The 14,423-nt window shown below is 36.9% G+C and overlaps 3 protein-coding genes and 1 non-coding gene across 4 annotated transcripts; 1 reads left to right on the top strand and 3 right to left on the bottom strand.

Annotated features, from left to right (window-relative positions):
• Positions 1–548: 548 nt before the first annotated feature.
• On the bottom strand, positions 549–3,890 carry LOC148923412 (phosphate transporter PHO1 homolog 3-like). Its single transcript, XM_089060375.1, has 10 exons — positions 3,295–3,890; positions 2,804–3,119; positions 2,604–2,724; positions 2,396–2,525; positions 2,191–2,311; positions 1,844–2,102; positions 1,661–1,765; positions 1,081–1,554; positions 856–992; positions 549–771 (listed from the first exon to the last, which is right to left on the bottom strand). The coding sequence occupies exons 1-10, from the start codon at positions 3,872–3,874 to the stop codon at positions 672–674; spliced, it is 2,343 nt and encodes a 780-aa protein (XP_088916501.1). The 5' UTR covers positions 3,875–3,890; the 3' UTR covers positions 549–671.
• Positions 3,891–5,044: 1,154 nt separating this feature from the next.
• LOC125206419 (phosphate transporter PHO1 homolog 3-like) lies at positions 5,045–8,743 on the bottom strand. The gene is made up of 10 exons (XM_048105672.2): positions 7,772–8,743; positions 7,332–7,695; positions 7,117–7,237; positions 6,910–7,039; positions 6,710–6,830; positions 6,354–6,612; positions 5,969–6,268; positions 5,612–5,890; positions 5,405–5,541; positions 5,045–5,320 (listed from the first exon to the last, which is right to left on the bottom strand). The coding sequence occupies exons 1-10, from the start codon at positions 8,349–8,351 to the stop codon at positions 5,221–5,223; spliced, it is 2,391 nt and encodes a 796-aa protein (XP_047961629.2). The 5' UTR covers positions 8,352–8,743; the 3' UTR covers positions 5,045–5,220.
• Positions 8,744–10,941: 2,198 nt separating this feature from the next.
• TRNAI-AAU (transfer RNA isoleucine (anticodon AAU)) lies at positions 10,942–11,015 on the bottom strand. The gene has a single exon. It is a non-coding gene; the product is annotated as a tRNA-Ile (tRNA).
• Positions 11,016–12,198: 1,183 nt separating this feature from the next.
• Positions 12,199–14,367, top strand: LSMT-L (Rubisco methyltransferase family protein). The gene is made up of 6 exons (XM_048104037.2): positions 12,199–12,812; positions 12,889–12,917; positions 13,058–13,266; positions 13,365–13,490; positions 13,569–13,979; positions 14,076–14,367. The coding sequence occupies exons 1-6, from the start codon at positions 12,310–12,312 to the stop codon at positions 14,289–14,291; spliced, it is 1,494 nt and encodes a 497-aa protein (XP_047959994.2). The 5' UTR covers positions 12,199–12,309; the 3' UTR covers positions 14,292–14,367.
• Positions 14,368–14,423: the final 56 nt, after the last annotated feature.

Below are 14,423 nucleotides of genomic sequence, written 5' to 3' on the forward strand. Positions count from 1 at the left end.
TGGAAATACGACTCAACTATGGTCCATGAGCTTGAAATGACCAGTGTAAATGCATCATATTCAAACCAAAATAAGATTGGAGCTGCTTGAGTTCTCTCTGTGTAGAAGAAGCATTCTATGATTTTTTATTGCTGTTTTTTAGGGTGGTTTCATAGCTTCTAGATTAGAGGATGCCCACTATTTCTTTATTCTAGATACAGATACACTTTTTTCATCAATTTAAAAAGCTATAAAGAAGAAATATGGTTAGTCACTTAGTTAAGTATACTTGTGATATTTTGTAGGATATGCCTCGTGATTGTCGCCTGTGGGGTAGATAAATTGGTGGAATATTAATTTTGTCAGTAGTACTATATGGAGTAGTTAAAATCATTAGTACTATTATTTTGAAGTAAGGATATTACAGAAAGTGGTTTAAAAAACATCAATTATTATTGTCTGGGATCTTTATCTTTATGTTCTTTGCTGTCATTTTTCATGCTGTGTTTTGGTTGGAAGATTTGAAGTTAGTCATCAAGCATGACTGTGTTCTTTGAATATGAAATTACTAGTATATGAAAGAATTTGATATTATGCAAATGTGAATAAAAAAGATTACAATTTGGAATGTGTAAAAGATCAAAAGAATAGGACACTAGTTCAAAATTTTCATTCTTGTTGCAGCTGTATTTTTACTGATCTTTATCTCCATCTTCATCGTAATTGAACGGTAATGGCACTGATTTGAAAGCTCGGAACTTGCCAACGTTGTTGAGATGTTCGTTCTCCAGCCTGCATATCAAACAGATTCTGTTACACATGATTCATATTTATTTGAACTAAATCCATCAATCCAAATTTGAAGATTGTAATGACCTGAAGAAGTTCCAGAGACCGCGACGAAGGATCTCTAGAGAAGCCACGAGGGTAACCATTGTCTGCCTATGCAGTGAGAAAACGGTGATCCTCATCACAGTCTGCATCCATGCTAATCTCAGCAGTACATTCAAAATCTGCAGGGAAACGAACAATATTAACTGTCAGTTACCACAGTTACTATGCACCAAAAATCTGCTTCTACAAAATTACTGATGTTCTTACAATGGCAACAAAGTAGACACTCTTGTGTGGGACAAGCAGCTTGTCTCTCAACCATCTGTTCTTAGATTTGCTTTGTAGCAGCCCCCAATCTACGACTATGTCCCAATATGTGCTGAGGATCGTTGCTATGATTGAGGTGGTCCATGCTATGATCTTCCAGGTAGCCCCTCCGTTGAGGGTGTATGCTGTTCTTGCACACACTGCTAGGATTGTCGCCAGATATTTCACCCCGTTGTAGCCTTGATGAGGATCTCTTTCGTCATATAGGCGACGCAGACACTGCAGAAGGCGCCATACGTATGGGACTCCAGCGATGATGAAGGAGAAGGTGTTGAAAACATCGTTGGATTTGCAGTTGCTTTGCCTGTGCTTGTAGTCTCCCCAACCATAGTAGCAAATGTAGAACTCTAGACTTCTTAGAGCTTGAACTTGACTTGTTATCTGGTCAGCTAGGAAGAAATCTGGCAATGTAACCTTCAAGAAACAGACACAAATATGTTTGTAAGAAATAAGAATAGTGTGCAGCACTTCATTGGTTTTAATCAATCAATCAATTACAAGATTTTATGTTTCTTCTTACCTTATAGAGAGGAGCTAAGAGGGAGTGGAAGGCGCAGACGAGTAGAAAATAGCGGCTCGAACGGTACAAGATGTTGAGAGGGCACAGCATAATCACAACCACAAGCTGCACAAAAATATGACAAATGTTTAATCTTCAAGATATGCATATTTCATTAAACAAAACTATGGTTAGGATTATTACCACTACTAATCCAAGAGGAAGTAGTTCAGTAATGGGTTTGTAGTCAGCTGTGATTGGATCCATTTCCATGTCGAGATTCGCAAGAACACTAGCTAGAGCCAACACACTCAAACTGAATCCAAGAAGCAGAACCTCTCTGTATCCTAGGTCTGTTCCTTCCTTGAATCCAAATATGAAGGAGTAATTCACTCGATACCGCCTCCAGAAGTATATGTTTGCAGCGTACATTATTATGTGGAGAACGATGAACCCGAACAAACTGTCACACAAATTCATTCATCTTAGTGAAAATTTGATATAAATTAAAAGAAAATGGAGAGATGGTGAAGAGGTATGATTTATCTGACCTATAGAGGGGAAACATGGTTTCCATGTAGATTGCTCTCCCTTGTTTGTCGAGTATTTTACGTGCACGAACGATCAGAATCAGTGCTACGATAAGAGCAACTGTGCAACCAAATAGAAATCCTGCAGGACAAAGATTTCATGCATGTTAGTATTTTTCAGTTCTGAGAAGAAAATTTGAGCTTGAGACAACGCCGAATATCTTACCCGTGGAGAATGTAATTCTGTGTGTTTCCCTTTTTCTTTTAGGCCTCAAGATGTTCATTCCTTTGCTGCGGTTCGAGTTTGAGAAATGCTTGATGAAGGTGGCTTCTACCCTCTCCAACAGCTTGCTCACCTATTATAACACAATAACCTCCTTATTTCATATGCAATTTCTACATTAAGAATGGGAATTGTGAATGTTTTTTTGTACCTCATCAGAACTGCCCAAATAGGAATTGTCAACCATTCTCATGTAAGATTTTGATGCACTTCTTTCAGCAACCTTATCATATTTCTTCATGATCTTTGAGAATGCCATAATATTCAGAAAACTGTTGCAATTACACAAACAGTATGTGAATATAACACCAACAACATTAATAAAAAGCTGGCTAGAAGTTATATATGTACCTGTAATTTTTCAGAAGCCTCAGTTTCTGATAAAATCCAACAAAAGCCCTCTTAAGCTGATCTTCTGCTTTCTTCAAGTTATCCTTAGTGAACTTCAAATCTGCCTGGTTGGGAAGATTGAGGAATCCTTTGATTGTCGAGCGAGGTGTTTCTTGAGTCGTGTTAAACTTAACCTGTTTAAGAACCTCCAGTGGCGCAGGCCTTTTCGCCTTGATATCATTCACTGCCTTCATCTCAACATTTCCTTCTCTCCTATCAGACGGTCCGTGGCCTGGTATCCAACCTTCTTCATCTATAACAGCCATCGGAACTCTTCCTGCATCATCAAAACACCCAATCATTAGCAATCTCAACATGAAACACACACAAATACACAAATATTGTCAGAAAACAATCAAGCATTAGTACATAACTTATTACTAGTATTCTAACATGAAACACACAGAGAGAAATCTTGTCTGAAAACAACAAAGATATAGTAGAAAACTCACTGCTTGCTCTGACAGCAGAGGGTGTGTTGGCAAACAATGCAGCTGAAGAAGCAGCAGCATCTGAGGCAAGCTGAGTGGTCTCCTCCACACTGTTAGTCCAGCCTTGTGGATGCTCCACCTTCACACGAAACGCGATCAACGCCTCCATCTGCTTGTTCAACACAGCAGCCTCCTTCAACACCTCATCAACTTTCAACCTATAAAACCTCAGCACCTTATTGAACTCATCATCCAGCCTTCTGAAATACACCATCTCGTACTCCCCTCCTTCGTCTGCAGCCATCAGAAACATCGTCTCTGAACGCTCCTCGCCTTCTCGCCTCACGCTTTGCACGAGAATGGCTTGGCTCTCAATGTCAGCTGCAGCCTGATGAGAGCTTGGGGTGTTCACCCTCTGTGTCAGGCCACTGAAGGCTCTGTAGAGAGTTTGGGTTCGCCTCGGACCAGCCGGTTTGGGCGGCCTGTTTCTTTGCTTGAAAACTTGGATCTCTTTTATAAGACTTTTCAAGAAATTATAATCTGCGTAGGCTGCTTGCCATTCTGGCACCATTTGTGAAGCAAATTCATTACCAAACTTCATGTTTCTTTTTTATGAGTGTGTGTGACAGATTTAGTGAGTTAGCGTATGATGGAGAATGCAAATATATATACGGGTTGAGGGAGGAAACTATTTCAATAAAAGAAATATTCAGCTGTTGAATTTTCAAATCAGGTGGTCCAATAGTCTTTGTGAATGTTCCGAGACACGTAAACTTTTTTAATTTAACGAACATTTTCAACTCAAAAAGAGTATTTTACTGTGGTCAAGATTGCTGGTTCAGATCTATTCAATACAGATCTTATTTAATGTAAAGGTGAATTGTTTTCACCCACTTTTGACATGGTACGTAGGAAATAACGGTATTTAAGTACATTTTCAACATGTCGTTACGGGTCAAAAACTGTGGTAGTATTAAGTTATTAACACAGTGTGTGCACACGATCTATAAGCATAATGCAAATTACAACTTTTTTAGTTTTAAATCAAACTTAATAAATTACTATTAAAGATAAATAAATTTTAATTGGGTATTAGTAAACTTAATTTATTAGTTTTAATCAAACTCATATCCATGAGAGATTACATGGGATTGAAATGACCAGTATAAATTCATCATATATTCAAACCAAAAGAATATAGGAGCAAGGATTCGGAGTTCTGCTTGAGCTTTAGTAAAGAATTTGGATAAAGATGGGAGATTTACAAATTCTATATCGTTTGGAGTCATTTGTTAAAATGATATGAACCTTAAAACGAATAGAAAAATAAATTTAAAAAAATGGCTTGAATTTTTAGACAAGTTGCAAAAGTAATTCCACCATTTTTACAAATTTCAATGTTTCATTAAGTTATGGCCGTTTTTACAATTTTTAATTTAAGCTTAGGTCATAATAATTATGAATTTTTAAAGTTATAAGGCTTGCAAGTTACTCAGTTTGCTATGATAATATGGGAACGTTGGACTAAATTTTTAGTGATTATGTCACAATAGCAAACACAATAAAAAAAACAATTCATACTTTAAATTTATTTTAATTTTGGGATTGGAACGTTAAATTTGAACTCTAATTCTCTATTAAAAGTGAGGTCACATCGCTTGGTGTCACCTAACACGTCGTCTTATGATTCCCTAATGATTTGGTAGTAGTTAAATAAAGTACAAATGAACTGAGAAAAGTAGTCTTTTGACATTTTTTTAATCTTTGAATGTAGGATAAGTTGGCGGATTTTGAATTTGTTGATAAAAAAACATTCTTTGTGGTTACAATATGTGAATCTGACTGAGTACAATTGTGTGTAAAAAATGAAAGAATATGAATCTCATCTATGGTGCAGATGAAAAGTATTTGAAAATTCTTAGTCTTATCTCTATACAAATGCCAAGTCTACTCATCTTTATCTTCATCTTCATCGTAGTTGAATGGTAATGGCACTGACTTGAAAGCTCGGAATTTGCCAACGTTGTTGAGATGTTCGTTCTCCAGCCTGCGCGTACATTATAATAAACTAATTCCATTACACAAAATCCATCATCCAAATTCATCATGTTGTGGCTGTAATAACACTAACCTGAAGAAGTTCCATAGACCGCGACGAAGGATCTCTAGAGAAGCCACGAGCGCAACCATGGTCTGCCTATGCAGTGAGAAAACGGTGATGTTCATCACAGTCTGCATCCATGCTAGTCTCAATAACACATTCAATATCTGCAGCGAAAACGTGTGTATTAGTGTAAAAGTCTTGCTCTTATTTGAAAAATATTTGCGATGAACTTACAATGGCTGCAAAGTAGACACTCTTGTGTGGGATAAGCAGCTTGTCTCTCAGCCATCTGTTCTTGGATTTGCTTTGGAAGAGCCCCCAATCCATGACGATGTCCCAATAAGTGCTGATGATGGTGGCAATGATCGAGGTGATCCAGGCTATGATCTTCCATTCTGGCCCTTTGTTGAGGGTGTAGGCTGTTCTTGCACACACGGCTATGATTGTTGCCAGATATTTCACCCCGTTGTAGCCTTGGTGGATGTCTCTCTCGTCGTAGACACGACGCAGACACTGCACATGATCAAGAAATTAACTCTCAGTATTTTTTTTGCAGCTTAATTAACATGATTGTTTATGTTATGTATGCACCTGAAGGAGGCGCCACATGTATGGGACTGCAGCGATGATGAAGGAGAAGGTGTTGAAAACATCGTTCGATTTGCAGTGGTTTTGCCTGCGTTTGTAGTCTCCCCAACCGTAGTAGCAAATGTAGAACTCTAGGCTTCTTAGAGCTTGCACTTGGCTTGTTAGCTGGTCTGCTAGGAAGAAATCTGGCAATGAAACCTTATACAGAGGAGCTAAGAGGCAGTGGAAGACGGAGACGAGTAGAAAATAGCGGCTCGAGCGGTACAAGATGTTGAGAGGGCACAGCAAAGTCACAATCACAAGCTGCACAAAAATATGAAAAATGTTTATTCTTCAACATATGCATATGTATATATTTCATTAAATAAATCATGGTTAAGATTATTACCAATACTAATCCAAGAGGAAGGAGTTCTGTAATGGGTTTGTAGTCAGCTGTGATTGGATCCATTTCCATGTCTAGATTAGCAAGAACACTTGCTAGAGCCAACACACTTAAATTGGCTCCAAGAAGTAGAACCTCTCTGTATCCTAGTTCCGTTCCTTCCTTAAGTCCAAATATGAAGGAGTAATTCACTCGATACCGCCTCCAGAAGTATATGTTTGCAGCGTACATTATTATGTGGAGAACGATGAACCCGAACAAACTGTCACACAAATTCATTCATCTTAGTGAAAATTTGATATAAATTAAAAGAAAATGGAGAGATGGGGAGTATAGCGAAGAGGTTTGGTTTCTCTTACCTATAGAGGGGAAACATGGTTTCCATGTAGAGTACTCTGCCTTCTTTGTCGAGTATATTACGTGCACGAACAATCAGAGCTAGTGCTATGATAAGAGCAATGGTGCAGCCAAACAGAAATCCTGCAGGTTTTCTTGCATGTTAGGAACAAACATTCCATGGAAAATGGACCTTCCTGACAGAAAATGCCCAACTTCTTACCCATGGTGAATGTGGTTCCATGTGATTCCCTTTTTTTTTTAGGCCTCAAGATGTTCATTCCTTTGCTACGGTTCGAGTTTGAGAAATGCTTGATGAAGATGGCTTCTACCCTTTCCATCAGCTTGCTTACCTATACCACCAACATAATCACCTTATTTTCCAATTGCACTTTTTTACATAACCAAGGAATTTGTGAATGATTTTCACCTCATCAGAGCTTCCCAGATAGGAATTATCAACCATTCTCATGTAATATTTTGATGCATGTCTTGAAGCAACCTTATCATATTTCTTCATAATCTTTGAGAAGGCCATAATGTTCAGAAAACTGTTGCAATCACACAAACATGTAAATTACAAAATCACAAAATAATACTAATAATATCAACTGCCTTAAAAAAATGGCTAGAAGTTATACATACCTGTAGCTTTTTAGAAGCCTTAGCTTCTGATAAAATCCAACAAAAGCCCTCTTAAGCTGATCTTCTGCTTTCCTCAAATTATCCTCAGTGAACTTCAAATCAGCCTGGTTAGGAAGATTGAGGAATCCTTTGATTGTCGAACGAGGTGTTTCTTGACTCGTGTTGAACTTCACACGATCAAGAATCTCCAAAGGCGCCGGCCTCTTCTTCGCCTTGATCTCATTCTTCTGCTTCACTTCTTGAACTCTTTCACTCACCACCTCAATACCATTCCCATCTTTCACATCCTCATGTGATTCATCACACTGCCCTTCACTATGCGCTACCGAACCTTCTTCGTCTATTACAGCCATCGGAGCCCTTCCTGCACCATCAAAACTCCCTAACATGAAACACAGCACAAACAAAAGAAAACAAGATTTAGAAGAAGTAAAACTCACTGCTTGCTTTGACAGCAGAAGGTGTGTTGGCAAACAATGCAGCTGAAGAAGCAGCAGCATCTGAGGCAAGCTGAGTAGTCTCCTCCACACTATTAATCCATCCTTGTGGATGCTCCACCTTCACACGAAACGCAATCAACGCCACCATCTGCTTGTTCAACACAGCAGCCTCCTTCAACACCTCATCAACTTTCAACCTATAAAACCTCAGCACCTTATTGAACTCATCATCCAGCCTTCTGAAATACACCATCTCATACTCCCCTCCTTCGTCCGCAGCCCCCAAGAACATCGTCTCCGAACGATCCTCCCCTTCCCGCCTCACATTCTGCACCAGAATGGCTTGGTTTTCAACATCACCTGCAGCTTGATGAGCTCCCGGGGAGCTCACCCTCTGTGTTAGCCCACTGAAGGCTCTGTAGAGAGTGCGGCTTCGCACCGGACCAGCCGGCCTGGCCAGTCTGGTTCTTTGCTTGTAAATTTCGATTTCTTTTACTAGAGTTTTCAAGAACTCATAATCTGTGTATGCTTCTTGCCACTCTGGCACCATTTGTGAAGCAAATTCTTTGCCAAACTTCATTTTTTTTTCTTTTTTTTTTTGGTGATAGATTTACTCACTAGCTATTGGATGAGAATGCAAATGTGGAATGCAGTGTATATGTTAGATAAATAGTTTTTTCAAAATCAGGTGATGTTTGTGAACATTCAACGTTGCAAGGTATTATATATAGTCAATGATTAAATTTATATACGCAGACAAAAATTAACAGAATGATCACAGTGCAGAAATAGTTTGACCCTTGCACCAATTATTAATAATATTTATCATATCCATTGTCTAAGCACAACACATTTGATATATACTTTAACTTTGTCGGAATATTGAAAGTGACAAAATTGTTAAGCATTTGTCGCTTTTCAGATCCACTTGTTTAAAGAATTTTCAACACCAAACCAGTATTTTGACAGTGGTCAATATTGCTGGTTTTTTGTTGGATTTGTAAAGCCTATTATTTCATATATATGCATATAAATTTGTGATTTAAGTTCACTAACCACGGTTTTGAAAAAAGCAAGATTTCAACGTTTCATCTTTTGCCTAATTCAACTATTAGTTGGCATTAGTGTCAAACCCAAACTCGTCAAACTGTTTTTAATCATTCAAATGCATGCATTGATTTTACGTATATATTCTACGTATAACTAATTAAATTAATTAAAAACTTGAAAAGGGAGATGACAAGATGTTCGAAATTAGTCCACAAATGAAATAATTTTCAAATCATTGAAACAATCTGCTATAAGGTAAAACGACGTACGAATGAATTAGTAGTGGCTAATTGATGTATAAATCATGAATTATATGCAATAAGTGTATGAATTTCAATCCATGCACATGTAAAATTGACCAAGTTGCTTATCTTGTGCACGGCGTGTGGGCGGAGATCCCTTCGGATTTCTTCAGGGATATCCAAAGGGCGAACGAGGTCTAGGGTTCTTCCCCGTCCTACCCCGTGAAAGAAAGTAAAAACTTGTCAAATCTTTTTAGACTTAATATATAACAAGTCTAATTATAGAATAACTAACCATACAACCATTAGCAACAGAAAGTATATAACCGAAAATTCTTGTATTAAAATTACATAGAGTACGCCCATAAAATAGAGAATTAATGAAGAAAAGCTAAATGCAATCGTGAGTCATATCTCATTTCCTAGCTTTTGGCTTTTGCATCCCCACGATACAAATAATTTAATTCAACGTGTAGCTTTTGTAACATTAAAACATGTGATACAGAGAACAATAGTGTAATATAATGTTGTTGGTTTCACATATTTTAAACTAGGCAAAAAAAGTTGGTAAAATTGCGGTGAAATGAAACGCGACGTGACTTGAAGAAAGTTCCATGTAACGCGTGATTTAAGAATAAAAAGTAGGGGAAGGGCCTCAAAAGCATTTCCTGTTTATTTTTTTTTGGAACACACGCAAAATTATTAATTTATCATTCAATTCAAATCAATAGTAATAAGGTATACTACTTTATAATGTTAAATAATTGGAATAAGTTGGTACGTGGCAAACGTCAATTTATACGTAAACTTAATGCGCAAGGATTAAAGTAGAGAAGCTTCTCGGCAACGACATGTATAGTGTTCGTAAACTTTTTACTATTTAATTTCTTTTGTTTTATAAGGTGTATTATTAGTTGCTTAAATTAGACCTACAAATGCAATTGAGAATCTAAGAAAGTCGTTCAAAGATTTCATTTCTTACTTTTTCTTTTTTTCTTTTATTTATGCTATTTTATTTTTATTTTTTTTGTTCTTTAGCATAATCGAAGGGTTAGTCTAATTTTTGACTTGAATATATTCGAGCACTTCAAAAATTTTTTTAAAAAAAAAGGTATTATTAGCTCACCAAGAGGGGTATGTTTATATTGATGGACATCCGCAATTCATGATTTTACGATGTAAAACTATTGTTTACAAATGTAATTTTGATATATTTAATTCTGATTCAGTAAAATTAGTGCACCTAAAGTGAATTAATAATCAATTTTTATTAATTCATCTTATTAAAATAATCTTATGCAGTCAGTCACTGAATAACTCTATTGCCAATAAATTCTTACGTATAAAACTACCAATCTATATATAATTGTATCGATTACAATTGGTTGCTCTCCAATGGGCAACAATCAGAACATTATGCCAAAATCTCGAACCGCCACTAAAAATGTAAAATATAGTTCCGGCCAAAATGACATTGTTATCTAATCTATAAAATCCATCCAGCACTTTTTCAAATCAGTTTTTATGGGAGTCTATGATTTTCGATTTTTTTTCCCAATAAATGTAGTTTGCGTCTCGAGTCTTGAATAATGTACTCTTAACTGGTTTTGATAGAGATAAATCAATCAACATTCATCCATAAAAGTAGAAGGCATGGAATCCTAGAAATCTAATTTTTATATATGTTAAATAGAAACAAAACAAAATTATAAATGGAAAAAATAATACTAAGATAATTCGCAATAGAAAGTTTTTTTTTAATCGGGTCTGAGAAATAAAAGATTTAAGCGTAAATCACTCGATTATAATATAGCGAACTAGAAAACAGCACATAATTATTAATCAATACATTAAAAATTGCGCATCGCAATGTAAAAATGGCCCATGCAGGTTTCGAACCTGCGACCTTCGCGTTATTAGCACGACGCTCTAACCAACTGAGCTAATAGGCCTTTTGTCAAAGCTTACCGGTCATATCATTATTACCAGTAAATATAGATAATAGTAATATTTTAATGGTATAGAATGATTAGTGGAATTAATTGCATAAAAAATTAGATTTGTTTTAAACTTCAATAATAAAAAAATTCTATACATAATTCAAATAAATAGCTTAAAGGATAAAAAAATTCTACACATAAAACACCATAAATTTTAAAATTAATAGTACAACTATTTTTAGGATAAGAGATAAGAGTATAATAATAATTGTTTTCCAGTAACCGAAGGGCATAAACATGAATACTAATTCACGTGTAATATTTCATAATTAGTTTATGGACTAAGTATGTAAATATATGCAGAGAGGGTTTGACAAATCGATGAGTGACGATGACATCTAATCAAAGTATTCTCTGTCCTCTAAATTTTGTTACACTTTAATCGAACACGAATTTTAATAAATATGATAAAAAAAATGGATTGAAAAAATTAGTTGAGAGTGAGTCTTACTTTTATATATTAGTTTTATAATTAAATGTGAGTTGAAATTTGAAATGAGTTAGTGAAATATGAGGTCCACTACGATAAAAATGGTAAAAAGTGAATTGTGACAAATTTTATAGGATGGATGGAAATAGAAAAATGTAACAAAATTTAAGGGATTGATGGAGTAATTATCTACCAACTTAAGGGTATGCATGATGCATCGGCAGCAATATTAACACTGCATTGAACACTGATCATATTCATATAGATTGCACATACTATATCTCGAAAAAAGACAGATGCATTCACACATAAATCTAGGTATTTATGGGTAAAACTTGTGTGATGAGTGTTTGACTGTTTGCTTATAATTGCAAATGGACTTTTTTCAGGGATCTTTTCCTATCTATTTAACTTATACTTATTGCGTCCGTAATGATTGCGAAAATGATGTGAAAATTTATGAAAATATAAATATAAGTAAGTTTAACTAATGATTAATGAGAAAATTTAATAATAATGATTAATGAGAAAATTTAATAATTTTGGTTGAATGGTTGTGATTGGAAGAAAAGTCTCATAAACCAATCAATTCGAGTTTAATAATTTTAATTGAGATTTTACTTTTACTAGTTGAATGGGATCCTCATCCCTTGCATAAGTTTGTTTTGTTTTTTGTCATATAAAAAAAAGAAAAAAAAAAGAGAGGAAAAATGGAGAGAGGTTTATCCGAAACCAAAAATCTTGATCAACAACCACCTCATCTCCCAACTGTCAATCCACACAAAACTGGTAAGAATCAAATCGGAGAAACCATTCATGGCGTCTCTCTCCACCATCCACCATTTAAATCCTTCATCTTTACTCAAACCCCGCCAAGATTACCGCTTCTCTCCCTCCAAAACCAGACCAACTTTTCATCATTCCAACAACCGATCACTCTCCTTGAATTCCGTTGTCTCCTCCTCCACAGAAACCGAGCCCAAAATCCCGCAAACTGTCGATAGATTCTGGCAATGGCTCAAAGACGAAGGGATTGTGTCGTCCAAGACCCCCGTGAAGCCGGGGATCGTGCCCGAGGGGCTCGGCCTCGTCGCGACGCGCGATATCCCGCGAAACGGCGTCGTTCTGGAGGTCCCGAGAAAGTTTTGGCTTAATCCAGACGCTGCCGCGGCCTCTGATATCGGAGCCCTTTGCTCCGGATTGAAGCCGTGGATTTCCGTTGCTCTGCTGTTGCTGCGGGAGAGGCTCAAGGGGGACGACTCTAACTGGAAATACTATCTTGATGTTCTTCCACAGGGAACTGATTCTACTATATATTGGTGGGGTTTGGTTGAATTTCATTGTTTTTTCCTCTTCTGTTAAAATATTGATAAGTGTTGTTCCACTCCAGTGCAGGTCAGAAGAGGAGCTTCTTGAGATTCAAGGTCGGTTTCTTGATTTGTTTTCATCATAAAAAATTGATCTTTATGCTACTACTACTTTGATTTGATTCAAATAATGTTTTTCGCTTGATGAATGAGATGATATAGGTGTTGTGATTGATAAATACTTTTTTTTTTTGCAGGGACCCAACTGTTGAGCACTACATTGAGTGTTAAAGAGTATGTGAAAAATGAATTTCTGAATGTAGAAAAGGAGATCATACTCCCAAACAAGCAGCTATTCCCTCTTCCCATAACATTGGATGATTTCTTCTGGGCATTTGGAATGCTCAGATCAAGGGCATTTTCGCTTCGCAGCCAAAATCTTGTTATCGTCCCCTTTGCTGACCTGGTAACCTCTTGAGTTTCTGTGACTTATACTAGTTTCACTCATATGTATAAGATACAAGAAAATGTGGTTAGGATACTTTCTTGGATCGTTGTCTGCAGATCAACCACAGCATGAAGGTTACGACTGAAGATCATCTGCACGAGGTCAGAGGGGCAGCAGGGCTGTTCTCATGGGATTATCTGTTTCAAATAAGGAGCCCTTTATCTCTCAAGGCTGGTGAGCAGGTGCATTTTCCATCAACATTTCTGCAGTTCTAGCATAAGTTTCAGAGCTTTCGTGTTTCATAATCTGTTTTTGGGCAGGTTTTCATCCAATATAGTCTCAACAAAAGTAGTGCAGATATGGCTCTGGACTATGGTTTTATTGAACTGGAAAACACCAGTCGTAATGGGTTCACTTTGACACTTGAAATATCCGAATCTGATGAATTTTTCGAGGACAAGTTAGACGTAGCTGAGATGAATGGTTTGGGTGAATCTGCCTACTTTGATATCAAGGATGGCCAACAAGCTCTCCAAACAGAAATGCTTCAATATCTCCGGCTTCTGGCGCTTGGTGGGACTGATGCCTTCCTCCTAGAGTCGATATTCAGAAACAAACTATGGGGATTTCTCGAACTGCCAGTCAGTCGTGCCAATGAGGAACTCATATGCCAAGTAGTTCGTAGTGCATGCAAATCTGCACTAGCTGGCTACCACACCTCCATTGAAGAGGTAACAACTAATGAGTTTTTTATTCACTGTTTTGAGTTTGTTATTCACTGTTTTAGCAGGATCATTTTGAGCTTACGTTAGAATGGAATTTTGCAGGATGAGAAGCTGATTGAAGAAGGGAATCTCAGCTCAAGGCTAGCAGTGGCAGTTGGGGTAAGAATAGGAGAGAAGAAGGTGTTGCAGCAGATAGATGATATCTTTAGAGAGAGAGAGTCAGAGTTAGATTTTCTTGAGTATTACCAAGAGAGAAGGCTCAAGGATCTTGGTCTAGTTGGTGAGCAAGGTGATATCATCTTCTGGGAGCCTAAATAGAACACTCTCAAAAGCCAAAACACTTTTATCAGTTGATGCTTGTTTGGAAGGGATGTCTCTTTCAAGTTTTGAGCTAGGAATTTGTATTTATAATTAGGGTTCGAGTTTCTATAACACTAATTCACTGAAGAT

The sequence above is a fragment of the Salvia hispanica genome, chromosome 6 (genome assembly GCF_029641045.1).
Source record: "Salvia hispanica isolate PSC_SH4W2 chromosome 6, Shi_PSC_v1, whole genome shotgun sequence".
Taxonomy (NCBI): Eukaryota; Viridiplantae; Streptophyta; class Magnoliopsida; order Lamiales; family Lamiaceae; genus Salvia; species Salvia hispanica.

Excerpts from the sequence above, each read along its gene's own strand:
- LOC125206419 (XM_048105672.2), bottom strand. The coding sequence starts at position 8,351 with ATGAAGTTTGGCAAAGAATTTGCTTCACAAATGGTGCCAGAGTGGCAA. Across the intron at positions 6,831-6,909 it reads TGGAACCACATTCACCATGG|GATTTCTGTTTGGCTGCACC; the intron begins GTAAGAAGTTGG and ends GAAAACCTGCAG. Across the intron at positions 6,613-6,709 it reads ACCATGTTTCCCCTCTATAG|TTTGTTCGGGTTCATCGTTC; the intron begins GTAAGAGAAACC and ends TTTGTGTGACAG.
- LSMT-L (XM_048104037.2), top strand. The coding sequence starts at position 12,310 with ATGGCGTCTCTCTCCACCATCCACCATTTAAATCCTTCATCTTTACTC. Across the intron at positions 13,267-13,364 it reads TCGTCCCCTTTGCTGACCTG|ATCAACCACAGCATGAAGGT; the intron begins GTAACCTCTTGA and ends CGTTGTCTGCAG. Across the intron at positions 13,491-13,568 it reads CTCTCAAGGCTGGTGAGCAG|GTTTTCATCCAATATAGTCT; the intron begins GTGCATTTTCCA and ends GTTTTTGGGCAG.
- LOC148923412 (XM_089060375.1), bottom strand. The coding sequence starts at position 3,874 with ATGAAGTTTGGTAATGAATTTGCTTCACAAATGGTGCCAGAATGGCAA. Across the intron at positions 2,725-2,803 it reads AGGCTTCTGAAAAATTACAG|TTTTCTGAATATTATGGCAT; the intron begins GTACATATATAA and ends TAATTGCAACAG. Across the intron at positions 2,526-2,603 it reads ATTTGGGCAGTTCTGATGAG|GTGAGCAAGCTGTTGGAGAG; the intron begins GTACAAAAAAAC and ends GTGTTATAATAG.